The sequence below is a fragment of the Equus caballus genome, chromosome 14, assembly GCF_041296265.1.
Source record: "Equus caballus isolate H_3958 breed thoroughbred chromosome 14, TB-T2T, whole genome shotgun sequence".
NCBI classification, from domain to species: Eukaryota; Metazoa; Chordata; class Mammalia; order Perissodactyla; family Equidae; genus Equus; species Equus caballus.
The window spans coordinates 43074693-43086569 of NC_091697.1; the positions used below are offsets into that span (position 1 = coordinate 43074693).

The window sequence follows — 11877 nt, forward strand, 5'->3', positions numbered from 1 at the left end:
TTGGTATTATCGGACAGGGACTTAAACTCTGATTAACACGTTGAAGAATCTAGCTGAAAATACGGATAATATATATGAACAGATTTCAGCAGAGAGACAGAAACTATAAGAGACAAACTGAAATAAAAAACGCAGGATCAGAGATGAAGAGTATCTTCTCTGGGCTCCTCAGTAGACTTGTCATAGGCAAGGACTTGTTAATAATCAGGAAATTTAGAGATAGGTCAATAGAAATTAGCCAAACTGAAACCCAAGAAAGAGTGAAACAACAACAGAGTACTCAAGATCTATGGGACAATATCAAATGATCTAACGTGTAATTCGAGTCCCAGGTGGAGAAGAAACTAGGCAGAAGAATATTTAGAGAAGACATTGAAGAATTTTCAAAAGACAACAAACCACAGATCCAAGAAGCTCAGATAAACCCAAGCACTTTCTCATACAGGAAAATACATACTTTACATACGATCAAGTAATCCCACTCCTAGGTATTTACAAATGAAAGCCTATGTCCATACAATAACCTGTATGTGAATGTTTATAATGCCTTTATTTATAGTTACCAAAATCTGGAACAACTCAAATGTCCATCAATAGGCAAATGAATTTTTTAACCTTCTGGTATATCCATACAATGGAATTCTCAGCAATAAAAAGGAACAAATTACTGATTCATGTAACAATATGGGTGAATCTCAAATACAATATGTTAAGAAAAAACAGGCAGACCCAAAAGGCTATACAGGATTCCATTTATGACATTCTGGAAAAGGTAAAACTATAGCGTCAGAACACAGACCAGTGGTTGCCATGGACTGTGTGTGGGGAGAAATGGATGGACTCTGGCACAAGGGAACTTTTTGGGATGATGGAACTATTCTATATTTGTGGTGAATGTATGTAAAACTCATAACTGTACAACTAAAAGGGGTGACATTTTGCCGTACCTAAACTATTTTAAATAAACCTGTTTTTTAAAAATGGTGACAAACATATTAGGTAGTTTGATGATAGGATATGTCAAAAATTATGAAAGTGGTACCAGAATGCTTGAAATACATAAAGTACTGGCAGAGTGGTTATGAGTTGTTCCAAAAATGATATAAGAATGTATGTGTTGATCCATAAGACTCTTTTCATTTCAGAAGTTGTAAAGACAATACTATTGCCTTTGGATTTGTGGCTTTGCCATATATTAGCTACACGACCAGAAGCAAGTTACTTAATCTCTCTAACCTCAGTTTCCTTTTCTTTAAGAGGGACAATCACACCCGCTTAGAGGGTAGCGGTCGCCAGATAAAATATAGGACATTCAGCTAAATTTGACTTTCAGATAAACGAGTCATTTTTTTAGTGTAAATATCTTTGGGACATATTTATACTAACATACGGTTCGTTCTTTATCTGAAAGTCACATTTAACTAGCTGTTCTGTGTTTTTGCTTGCTGAATCTGGCAATCCCGCAGTGGGGTTTTTGTGAGAATTAAATAAGACTGGCACAGCAAGACGTTCGCCCAGCGTTTGGCATAATAAGCGCTCAGTGGGAGCTAGGGCTGTCTTAATCCCAGCCCCTCATTCATTACTTGTTCCTTTATTCTTTCACTCAAGTTTTAAATAAATCAATTGTACTCATGGCTCTTCATCCCAAGTAGCCAACTCGAAGGAATCACTAGAGTGTTAACACACCAGGACTCCAATTCAAAGAAGAAATTCCGAGCGGGCGACGTCATGGCGCACGACGCTCCGCCCCCAAGGGCGCGCATGACGCGTAAATAAGACGTCGACGGCCGGGGCCAGCCTCGGAGGCTCACGGGATTGTGGCGGTCCTCTCTCCAACTCGGAAGCTACGGCTGCCCCCGGGCGCGCTCAAGATGGCGACCTCTCTGGGCTCCAACACCTACAACAGGCAGAACTGGGAGGATGCGGTGAGTGTACCGGCCGGAGGAGGACGGGACGAGGCGGCGAAACCGCGCCTCCTGCGGGCGGGCAGGGCCGGGACTGCGGCGCGACCGAGGGAATTCCGGGGAGAAGCCAGCGCCGCGGCCTTGCTCGCCTGGAGCAGGAGGCTGGAGGGCGGCCCTCCCGCATGTTTGGAGGGAAGGGGATTTGCCAAGGTCCGGGACCCTTTCCATCCCTGCCCCCCGCACTCTATTCGAGCCGGCCTTTTCTCCCGCCTCCTGCCGGAAGTGCAGAGAGCGCCCCCTCCCGCGCCCCGGCCCGTGCTGGACCTCGGGTCCCTGCCCTGCTCTCCACCCTCGCCCCTCGCCTCCCCGCCCCCGTGCCCACGAGTGTGGCTGAGGTGGCAGGCTCTTCGGAGCCTGGTCCTCAACCAGATTTCCCATTTTCACCAGGACTTCCCCATTCTATGCCAGACGTGTCTTGGAGAAAACCCATATATCCGAATGGTGAGTGATCGCGTGTGAAGCAGGAGTTGTCCGTGTTCTGTCAATGTCACGGTCCTTGCACACTGTCCTTTGCAAACCCAAAGCGTAGGACGATTTGCAAAGACTGTCATGCTTATCCTCTCACTTTGGAACTCAGCGACAGTCCTGTGTTGTGGAAGTCATAGTAATAGCTAATATTGTTGAGCATTTACTTAGAGGGTAGATGTATTAACTAGAAGCGAAGAGCCTGTATATCTTTTTCATATATCGAATAAAGAGTGGAGCTGGGATTTATATTCAGATATTCTGACTCCAGGGACCTCAGCCAGTTAGGAGGAGAACCAGGACTAGAAACTAGGTTTCCTGACTCCCAATCAGATGCCTTTTGGCCGCTGCACCTTGTGTCTCTTTAGTGTAAGGCACTCCTTATCCTTATAAATAAAGATAAAATTAGTGTCAGCTAACATTTGATAATTGGGTTAGAGCTGTATTGTGATCAGTCTCAGAGGTGTTGATGTTGATAAGATGAAGATGTTTGAATAGCTTCTGGGAACAGAACATTTGCATGCAGGATATCAGCACAGGATGAGTCTGTGGTAGTTACCTTCTGACTAAACTTTGCAAAATGCGGTGACCATGGCTGCATCCTCCCTGACGTGGGGACCTTAGAAACTGTTAGGAATTTCATTTCTTGGGAGGGAACTTGGGAGCCAGAAGTGAATCTGAGAGTTGTGGCTGTGGGAAGACACATGCTTATCTGGCGTTAGATCTATAAGAGTCTCAAGAGATTATAACTCATAGTAGGTGCTTGGAATAAATAACCCCTCCACACACCCATACTCCCCCCCACCCCCCCAGCCAAATAAAAGGTGTTTCCCCAGCTCCTTTAAGATGCCAGGGAGCTTCAGACACATTTTTGAGGTTGCATTTAGGAAAGGAGCAGACATCTAGTCTTTTTCTTTCTGTAACTCCAGTTCTTTTCTATTTTTTCTATTTCAGACCAAAGAAAAGTATGGGAAGGAATGCAAAGTAAGTGCGCTTGTTTAAGAGTGATGATTTCATTTCATTTGCCTTTTCTCTACCAAAGTAGCCTTCAGCTTGCTGGGTTTGAGGTCCTCTGGTAAAAGTCAGTGCTGTACAACTTTCATATGTCACTTTCATACTCATTGGCTGTTAACTGTTTAGTGTGGGAGGTAAGAAAATGAGCCCTTTAATGTAGGGGTTTTTAACCTGGTGTCTGTGGATGGGCTTTGAACTCCCTGAGATATTATACCAAGTGTTGTGTGACTATGTACATGAGCATTTTAGCTGAGGAGGAAGGTCACAGCTGCCATACGATTCTCAAAGGAGTCTGTGACACTCCTCACTCACCCTAAAAAAGATTAAGGGTCAAATTATTAATGGTGGTTATCTCTAGGGTGGAGAGAACTTTGAGTATTTCGTTTCTGTAGTATGTGAATTTTTGCAACTGCTGCGGAAGGGTGTTGTAGATGGGATTGAACATCAGGTGGCATTTACTAGATGATTACTAAGGTCCCTTCTAAACCCTAGACTCAGAGATCCTTTCTTTGAGTCCCCCATTGTTATTGTCTCCTGGATTGATGTCCAGGTCAGGACCATTAACTCTCTGGCTCTTACTTGGTGTTAAAGATCTGTGCCAGGCCGTTCACAGTGTTTCGCTGGTGCCCTGGGGTCCGCATGCGTTTCAAGAAGACAGAAGTATGCCAGACCTGCAGTAAATTGAAGAATGTCTGTCAGACTTGCCTCTTGGACCTCGAGTATGGTACGTTTGCCTTGTCCCGTAGAGCTGAAGGCGTTTTTTTGTCTCTCATTTCTTACACTGTCTCTGGTTGTGACCCCACTTTAGAATGTCTGCTGTGGTCTGCTTTTCCCAGGAAGAGGAGAACCTTACTAGGCCCTTCTAGAGTCCTCCTGAACGATAGTAGGAACTTAAGGAAAAGTTGGGAATTAATCAGAACTGGCCTTAACCTCCCTCAAGTACATCCCTGTGGCCAAGGGGAGGTAAAGGCATCATTCCCGTGTTAGGTAATTTCTTTGCCTTGGGCTTCCTTCTGGATGCAAAGCTTGCTTCCCAATCCCTGCCAGTGTTCATAGGCTAATTGTGCTTTAGGTTTTTGTCTCAACTGTTGTTAGGACTGATATGTTACTACTGTTTCAGAGTATCTGCTTTGGAGAGTGATTTTTTTTTTTTTAACTGCCGGTGATTTTTTGTGTATGAGAAAAATACTTTTTCAGCAGGAATTTTTGTTATACAATAAAATAAAAGGAAAATATGAGTTTGTGTGTGTTAAGTTCAGAAAGTTACTCTACTAATTAGAGTTCTGGATATATGTTATTTAGTATTATTTGTATGTTAGTTAAGGAGGTGTTCTGGAATACAGCGACCCATATATGCCTCTGACTATCCAGAGGAGCTGTAGGACCAGCCTAAAACTAAACTACTTGTTGCATTTATTTTAAATAAATTGTGTTATAATAAAAGCTAGATACATTATTAATTTACAGGTCAAATCTGATGCTAACCAAAGTTTGTTTATCTGAAAGATTTTCTAAAACATTATTTCATCAAATTTCGTGACAGCTCAGGAATTTGGACAGTTTCTTAGAATGCTCTGTAGCGGTATTTGCCTGGTGGTGCTAAAGATTTTGAATAAAAATATACTAAAGCCTCTGTTAGCAAATAAAGTGGAGAAGAGAAGGATGATATTGTATTCCTTGTGCATATTCAGTATGGGTATGTTTTAAAGTGTATCTGAGTTTTTTCCTCCTTTTCTTTGTCCCAGGCCTGCCCATCCAGGTTCGTGACGCAGGGTTGTCTTTTAAAGATGACATGCCAAAGTCAGATGTCAACAAAGAGTACTACACACAGAATATGGAGAGAGAGGTATGCTGCCACTCTTGATGTAGTTTTATATTTGAGAAAAGAATCCTAGTGGATACTGTCTATATAATTTATCTTTTGAATTTGTCATTCCTGTGTAGATTTCTAACTCTGATGGAACACGGCCAGTTGGCATGCTGGGGAAAGCCACATCCACCAGTGACATGCTGCTCAAACTGGCCCGGACAACACCCTACTACAAAAGGAATCGACCCCACATTTGCTCCTTCTGGGTGAAAGGAGAATGTAAGAGAGGAGAGGAGTGTCCGTACAGGCAAGAGCTGAGCTGCATTTTCAGTATTTGCTTCAGATGATTAGTTATCTAAGAAGTGGGAGATGCTAGCTTAAGCTTAAACTATTTCTACTTTAAAATCTAAAAGTTTATATATACAACTAGGGGGATATACCTCATGACTTAAGACTATTAAATTTAGAAGAGCTTGTTTTTTTGGGTTTTTTTGGGGGGGTGAGGAAGATTTGCTCTGAGCTAACGTCTGTTGCCAATCTTCCTCTTTTTACTTGAGGAAGATTAGCCCTGAGCTAACGTCTGTGCCAGTCTTCCTCTATTTTGTATGTGGGTCACTGCTACAGCATGGCTGACAAGTGGTGTAGGTCCACGCCTGAGATCTGAACCTGCAAACCTGGGTTGCCAAAGCGAGCCTGCTGGACCCTAACCACTGTGCCACAGGGCTGGCCCCAAATTGTTGTTCTTACTTATAATAGAACTTTTACTTATAACTAAACCTTGGGAAACTAAACTGCTGTGCCATGTAACCTGGACGTTGACCCTAAAAGTTTCTACCTGAGTTGTAAGTCTTTGCTGTCTTGGTCTAACTGGCTTGAATCTCAGTGTGTAGTTGAAGTCAAGTTAAGGCCAGGCTTCTAAGGGGCTGTGAGTATGTTTCAGTCAAGACTGCCAAGCGTCTGGATTAGGGGTTCTTAACTGGGGGTTGGTTGATCCCACTCCCACCAAAATTATCTATGCCTTTTTCTAGGCCTAGGTCCGTAGCTTTCATCAGACTCTCGGTGGAATGCAAGACCTCAGATATGTTAAGAACCACTGACCTGGAGAGGGATAGCCATGTTTTGGTTACCATTTGTTTTGGGGTAGATCGTGGCAAAAGCATTTCTTTATACAGAAACCCTACTTGCCACTCTACATGGCCATTTAAATGGCTTTCCTAAAAGGCTGGCAAGTCCTTGTGTGATAGAGTAAATCACTTGATATTAGCTCTATTTTGATAATTATGTTTTGGTATGGCCAGGGTTTTTGGTTCAAAGGCATTTCAGGGTATGTATTTGTAGCTACTATTGGGTGATACCTATAAATTTTTTTCCTTTGTTTCACCTTTACGCATTGTTCTTTCTTGAACCATAGACATGAGAAGCCTACAGATCCAGATGACCCCCTTGCTGATCAGAACATTAAAGACCGATATTATGGAATCAATGACCCTGTAGCAGATAAGCTTCTGAAGCGGGCTTCAACCATGCCTCGTCTGGACCCACCAGAGGACAAGACTATCACCACGCTGTATGTTGGTGGTCTGGGTGACACCATCACTGAGACAGACCTGAGGTTTGTGCATGTAATTGTATGAACTATTTTCGCTTTTAACTGCCCTGGAATAATTTTTTGGCAAAAACACAGGCAAGCATGGTAATTCTGTACAAGGCACGTTTTTCTTTAGCCACTCTACAGTTAATACGTATCATGCTGACTAGAATCTTTAGAAAATTGTCTTTTATGGTGTCAGAGTAGTAATGTTAATCTACAGTGCTTATTCCATCCTTGCATATGGTAATAATTATAGGAGATTGTATTTGATCTAATAGCCAATTCAAATGTTTTGAAGATGGCACATATCCAGATATGATTAATTATGTAGAGAGGGAGAGCTTTGCAATTATAAAACTCTTACGGTTTAAATGGTTGGCTTTTTAAAGAGATTGGTATTTGGTAAGTTTGGATTATTCTTAGCTTGTATTTTGCTTGGCTGAGTGAGACATCTGGGCAGATAGTGATGGAAATTACTGCTTCCGAAGAGAGACAGTGGAGAAGAAACTCCTATAAGTGTATCAGCTGCCCTTGGTAGCCTTTCTCCATTAAACTCTGTCTAAGTGAGCTAGACGGTCCCCGGGGGTTGACAGACTTTCTTCGTTCCTCCTCCTTCTCTTTTTCTTTTTTACAACCTTTAAAATGTTTTTTTAACATTCTTGGTTCATGGGCCAGTGGGGCTGTAGTTTGCCAACCCCTTATCTAGAGTTTAGGCCCTTAAGGAACCTACTGGAGCCCCCTTTCCTCCATGAGAAAAACCCTGAGATGTTTGATAACCTTTGTTTACTCATGATCTTTCTTGCCCTTGATATGCAGCACCCCCAGTAGGGTAGGCTGTTGGGGGAACTACCTGTTGGTAGTTAGGCAGGTAACCGTGGGGCCGCCCGCCTTGTAGTGAATCAGTGAAAGAGTTAATCCATTTTCAGTCTCCTAGAATGTTCATGTGTTGTTAACTCTTGTTTTCCTCTGCCTGTCTCTCTTCAGAAATCATTTCTACCAGTTTGGAGAGATCCGGACGATCACCGTGGTGCAGAGACAGCAGTGTGCTTTCATCCAGTTTGCCACGAGGCAGGCTGCAGAAGTGGCGGCTGAGAAGTCCTTTAATAAGTTGATTGTCAATGGCCGCAGGCTCAACGTGAAGTGGGGAAGGTGAAAATTAGACTATTTTTAAATGTCTTTATTGAGATTTTCGAGAAACTGTTTCATTATTTGGAGACTGGTAAGCTTTTGGTGAATAGCTTAAATCAGTAGGACCTTTAAAAAGAATTTTTCATTCTCTATATTACACTTCACGCCTTTGGCTGTTGGGAGGATGCTGCTTTGGAAATTTATTCAGGGTTTTGGTGTAGTAATCTCCTCCTTTGAAGAGTCATGATTTTTGTGATCAGCTATTATAGACCAAGTATAACTGCCAGGGTATGAAGGGTGGATTTGAGAGTTTACAAATGAATTAGACCTAGATTCCGTTCTCTCCAGGCTGATTGTCTAGTGGAGAAGAATAGCTAATTTAAGTTTGAAAGTGATGATGACACAAGAGAGACACAGGTAAAATGCCCTGAAAGTTCAAAGGCAGAAGGTGTTTCTTGCTTGGAGTCGGGGAGGAGCTGGCTCATGGCGGCAGCAGCCCATCTGGAGTGCTTCCTGTGTGCTGAGTAAGCGTGTGCCAAACCGTACATGTGCCTCTTCTAGTCCTCACAACAGCTCTGGCGGATTTTGAACCCAGGTCTTTCTGGCTTCAAAACCTTTACTCTTAGCCACTCTGCACTGTGGCATTTATGGGAAAAGAGTGTGCTGAAGAGGAGGCAAGGAGCAAAGGAACTCCCCTGGGACCATGAGAAGCAGAGGTGTGATGGAAGGTGGGACAAAGTGCTGATGTAGTGTGTGTCTGTGTCTCCCAGGTCCCAAGCAGCCAGAGGAAAAGAAAAAGAGAAGGATGGAACCACAGACTCTGGAATCAAGCTAGAGCCGGTTCCAGGACTGCCAGGAGGTGAGTGCAGACTTTCTGTCTACCAAGTAGACGGCTGTCTTCAGATAGACTGCCTTGATGTTCCGAGGTTAGAAGAGACTCGGGCCTCTGGCTCCTGCAGCAGCTCTGTTCTCCCAGCAGGACCTCCAGGATTTAACGGTGGAGGGAACAGTGTTGCACAGTTGTCTTCCCCTATAAAGGTTGGCTATTTTCTCTTCTCCAGCTCTTCCTCCTCCTCCTGCAGCAGAGGAAGAAGCCTCTGCCAACTACTTCAACCTCCCCCCAAGTGGTCCTCCAGCTGTGGTGAACATTGCCCTGCCGCCGCCCCCTGGTATCGCCCCACCCCCACCCCCAGGTAACGTGCATCTTCCTTCTTAGTAAATAGGTCTGACTTAGCCTGGGGCGATCTTTGTGAAAGTCTTGTCTTCACACCTCACCATCACGTCTAACTTGTCTAAATCCTTGGAGTTTGCCCCATAGAAGTCTGCATGTAAAGCTGATTTGTTAGGATTCCTGATGGTTCGGTTTTTTTCCTGGAAGGTCTCCAGTTTTCTGAAGATCTGAGTATGTGTGTAGTCAGAGAGGGAGTTACTGGATTGCAGTGATCTGTCACCAGTTGTTCCCTGTTCTAAACTAAATCCTAACTGATGCCCGAGCACCATGGCTTATGGTGTCAGCTGTGGACGTGTGTCATTTCACAATGCGTTTATTACCTGTCTGCAACAAGATAAGAAGCTGGTGCCAGAAGATAAATTCAGTAAGACAGTCTTGTTACAAAAAAACTGTCAGAAAAACAGTGTGCTTGGTCACATCATTAAGTTACATTTTGGCTCAGGCTCAGTTACATTTGGCTCAGTTCAAGGACCGGCACTTTGTGTAGCACTGTGTATGGCACCTACAAAATGTCAGGTGACAGTGTGAGCAGTTCAGTCAGTCACGAGTAGCCAGTTGTCCTGTGGCAGAGTTCCCATTCTCCCTGCAGAAAAGTCCTGGTTTCTGAACAGCCTCCATTCTAGTATAAAGCGTTGAGGTTAATGTTGACAGGGTCCTGCCATCAGCCTGATTTCTTCCTCACCTTTCAGATTCTGATCAAATTTGTCTGGTAGGATTGGCATGTTTGGTAGATAGCAGAGGCTCAGATGACATCCTAGCAGATACCTTGAGTCTGTGGAGTTTTCTTTTAACCTGGTCTGAGGAAAGGTTTCCAAAACCAAGGTCGACATTCCTAAGCAAGTCTGGTGAGCTGACATTTTCTAAAGCCCCTCATCCATTTGATTTCTATGTAGGTGGTTTTGACTTCAGAAAGATTGAGAGGTTTCAAAGGTTGTCAAGGGAACTACAGGCCTAACAAATTTGTCCTCTCCCATCTGCAGGTTTTGGGCCACACATGTTCCACCCAATGGGACCACCCCCTCCTTTCATGAGGGCTCCAGGACCAATCCACTATCCTTCTCAGGACCCTCAGAGGATGGGAGCTCATGCCGGGAAACACAGCAGCCCCTAGCACATTATCACCACTCTGGGGCTCTGCAGAAGAAAGGGCGCTTAAAAATCCCAGTAAATGAATCTTGGAATAAATCTATTTTTCCTTCCTTTGTAGTTTCCATGGTAGCTGAATGTGTTCAGATGTGGGCAGTTGGAGAACGACAGTCATGCTTTCCTACACGTATTCAAAGGATTGATGGACCTCAAATAAGCTGCCATTAACACATCTGTTTACTACTATAACGTTACTAATAAAACTTAGTGCCTGTTCCCTTTACCTCTGTGGGGAACAAGCAGCTGGGTGAATTGGAATGTCCAGCGGAGTTACCATCCCCATTATATGTTCATTTTGTATCTTTTTTGGGGGGAAAAAAAAATTGACCTGCGGTAAAAAAAACTTTTGACCATTTTTATGTCCATTGAGTATTTTCCTTTTTATCATCTAAAAAAAGATTACTAGTCCTAATCATTGTAGTGGCATGAGTGTGATATAACACATCCGAAGTCACACCCTCAGAAAGACAAGGAGAAACCAGCACCCAGCACAGCCCAGACCTTTTCTTACCTCTCCTTTCCTCGTTTATTACTAAAGGCATCTGGCTGATAGTTGTACGTCTGCGCTACCAAAAAAAGACAAAAATTAAAATTACTTCTTAGTCCTATCAATCGGATGGAAACATGTCATGGAGCTGTGTATGATTGAAGAAACCTGGTGTCTGGGATGAAATCTTAAAGAACTTCCTGTAAAACACTGTAACAAACTGTGAAACAGAAAGCCTTGGCGTGCGTCTGAGTGGAAGACTGACCTGCCGCTGGGATTCTGGTCTTCAGCACTCACCTGCACGTGTCTTCAGTCCCATTCAATTCCCTGCTTCTGCGCGGGGCACTGTGTTTGGTCTTAGAATGTTTGGATATAACTGAATTGTAGATGGTAACAATAATTTGATGTTGTGTTGTTTTTTGTTTTTAAAAAAATTAAAACGGGTCAATTTTCAAAATGTTGTTATAGGCTTATTTCTAGATTTCTGTTTTCTTTGTCCTTCGGTAGCTCAACTTGAGGTCAGTGGCAGTTACAAACAAGGTGCATAGAAATGTAAACTTTTGCTGTTGACTGTTTTGATCTTTCTGTATCCGTTCTGTGCTGGGCCTTTTTAGTACTTGATGTCAGAGCTTAGTGGTGAGGTTGAAATAAGATGATGCACGGAAGGCACTCAGCACAGAGCGTGCCGCGTGGTGGTTGATAAATGATAGCTTGAAAGTCATCCTGATATTAGACAAGTCATTTTAAAGGAGACAGGCAAAGTTTATCTACAAATCCATTTTTTCTGAAACCAATTCTATGTCGCTTTTATCTAAAATATATACTTAGGGGATGGCCATACCCCATATAACACCGTTTTTTGAGTTTCTCTGGAGAATTTGTTTTCCTCTAGAGGGCTTTACCTTGCCTTTTTTTTCCTTTTAAGATTTAAAAGTTAATCTAGAAGGGCTTAGAAAATTTGCGTTTATTTCTGGTAATAGCTAATGTGAAGCCATGTAGGGTACTTCCCGTATTCTGACACCATTTTGGGTGGGGTTTTTT

General features: G+C 43.2%; 1 protein-coding gene across 2 annotated transcripts; it reads left to right on the forward strand.

The window, feature by feature from the left end:
• The first annotated feature begins 793 nt into the window (after window positions 1–793).
• On the forward strand, window positions 794–11293 carry RBM22 (RNA binding motif protein 22). Of its 2 annotated transcripts, none has more exons than XM_070234002.1 (12): window positions 794–896; window positions 1609–1925; window positions 2352–2405; window positions 3384–3413; window positions 4035–4167; window positions 5189–5289; window positions 5388–5560; window positions 6665–6865; window positions 7829–7993; window positions 8743–8831; window positions 9034–9165; window positions 10184–11293. In XM_070234002.1, exons 2-12 carry the CDS (start codon window positions 1872–1874, stop codon window positions 10312–10314), a joined length of 1263 nt encoding a protein of 420 aa, XP_070090103.1. In that variant the 5' UTR covers window positions 794–896; window positions 1609–1871; the 3' UTR covers window positions 10315–11293. The 2 variants fall into 2 exon arrangements, with proteins under 2 accessions (XP_070090103.1, XP_023473173.1); XM_023617405.2 differs by having other exon boundaries at window positions 1653–1925.
• Window positions 11294–11877: the final 584 nt, after the last annotated feature.

What these genes read in the sequence shown, in the direction of transcription:
- RBM22 (XM_070234002.1), top strand. Translation starts at nt 1,872, where the DNA reads ATGGCGACCTCTCTGGGCTCCAACACCTACAACAGGCAGAACTGGGAG. An exon ending in AAAACCCATATATCCGAATG is followed by an intron (nt 2,406 to 3,383) that starts GTGAGTGATCGC and finishes TTTCTATTTCAG; the next exon opens with ACCAAAGAAAAGTATGGGAA. An exon ending in CGCCCCACCCCCACCCCCAG is followed by an intron (nt 9,166 to 10,183) that starts GTAACGTGCATC and finishes TCCCATCTGCAG; the next exon opens with GTTTTGGGCCACACATGTTC.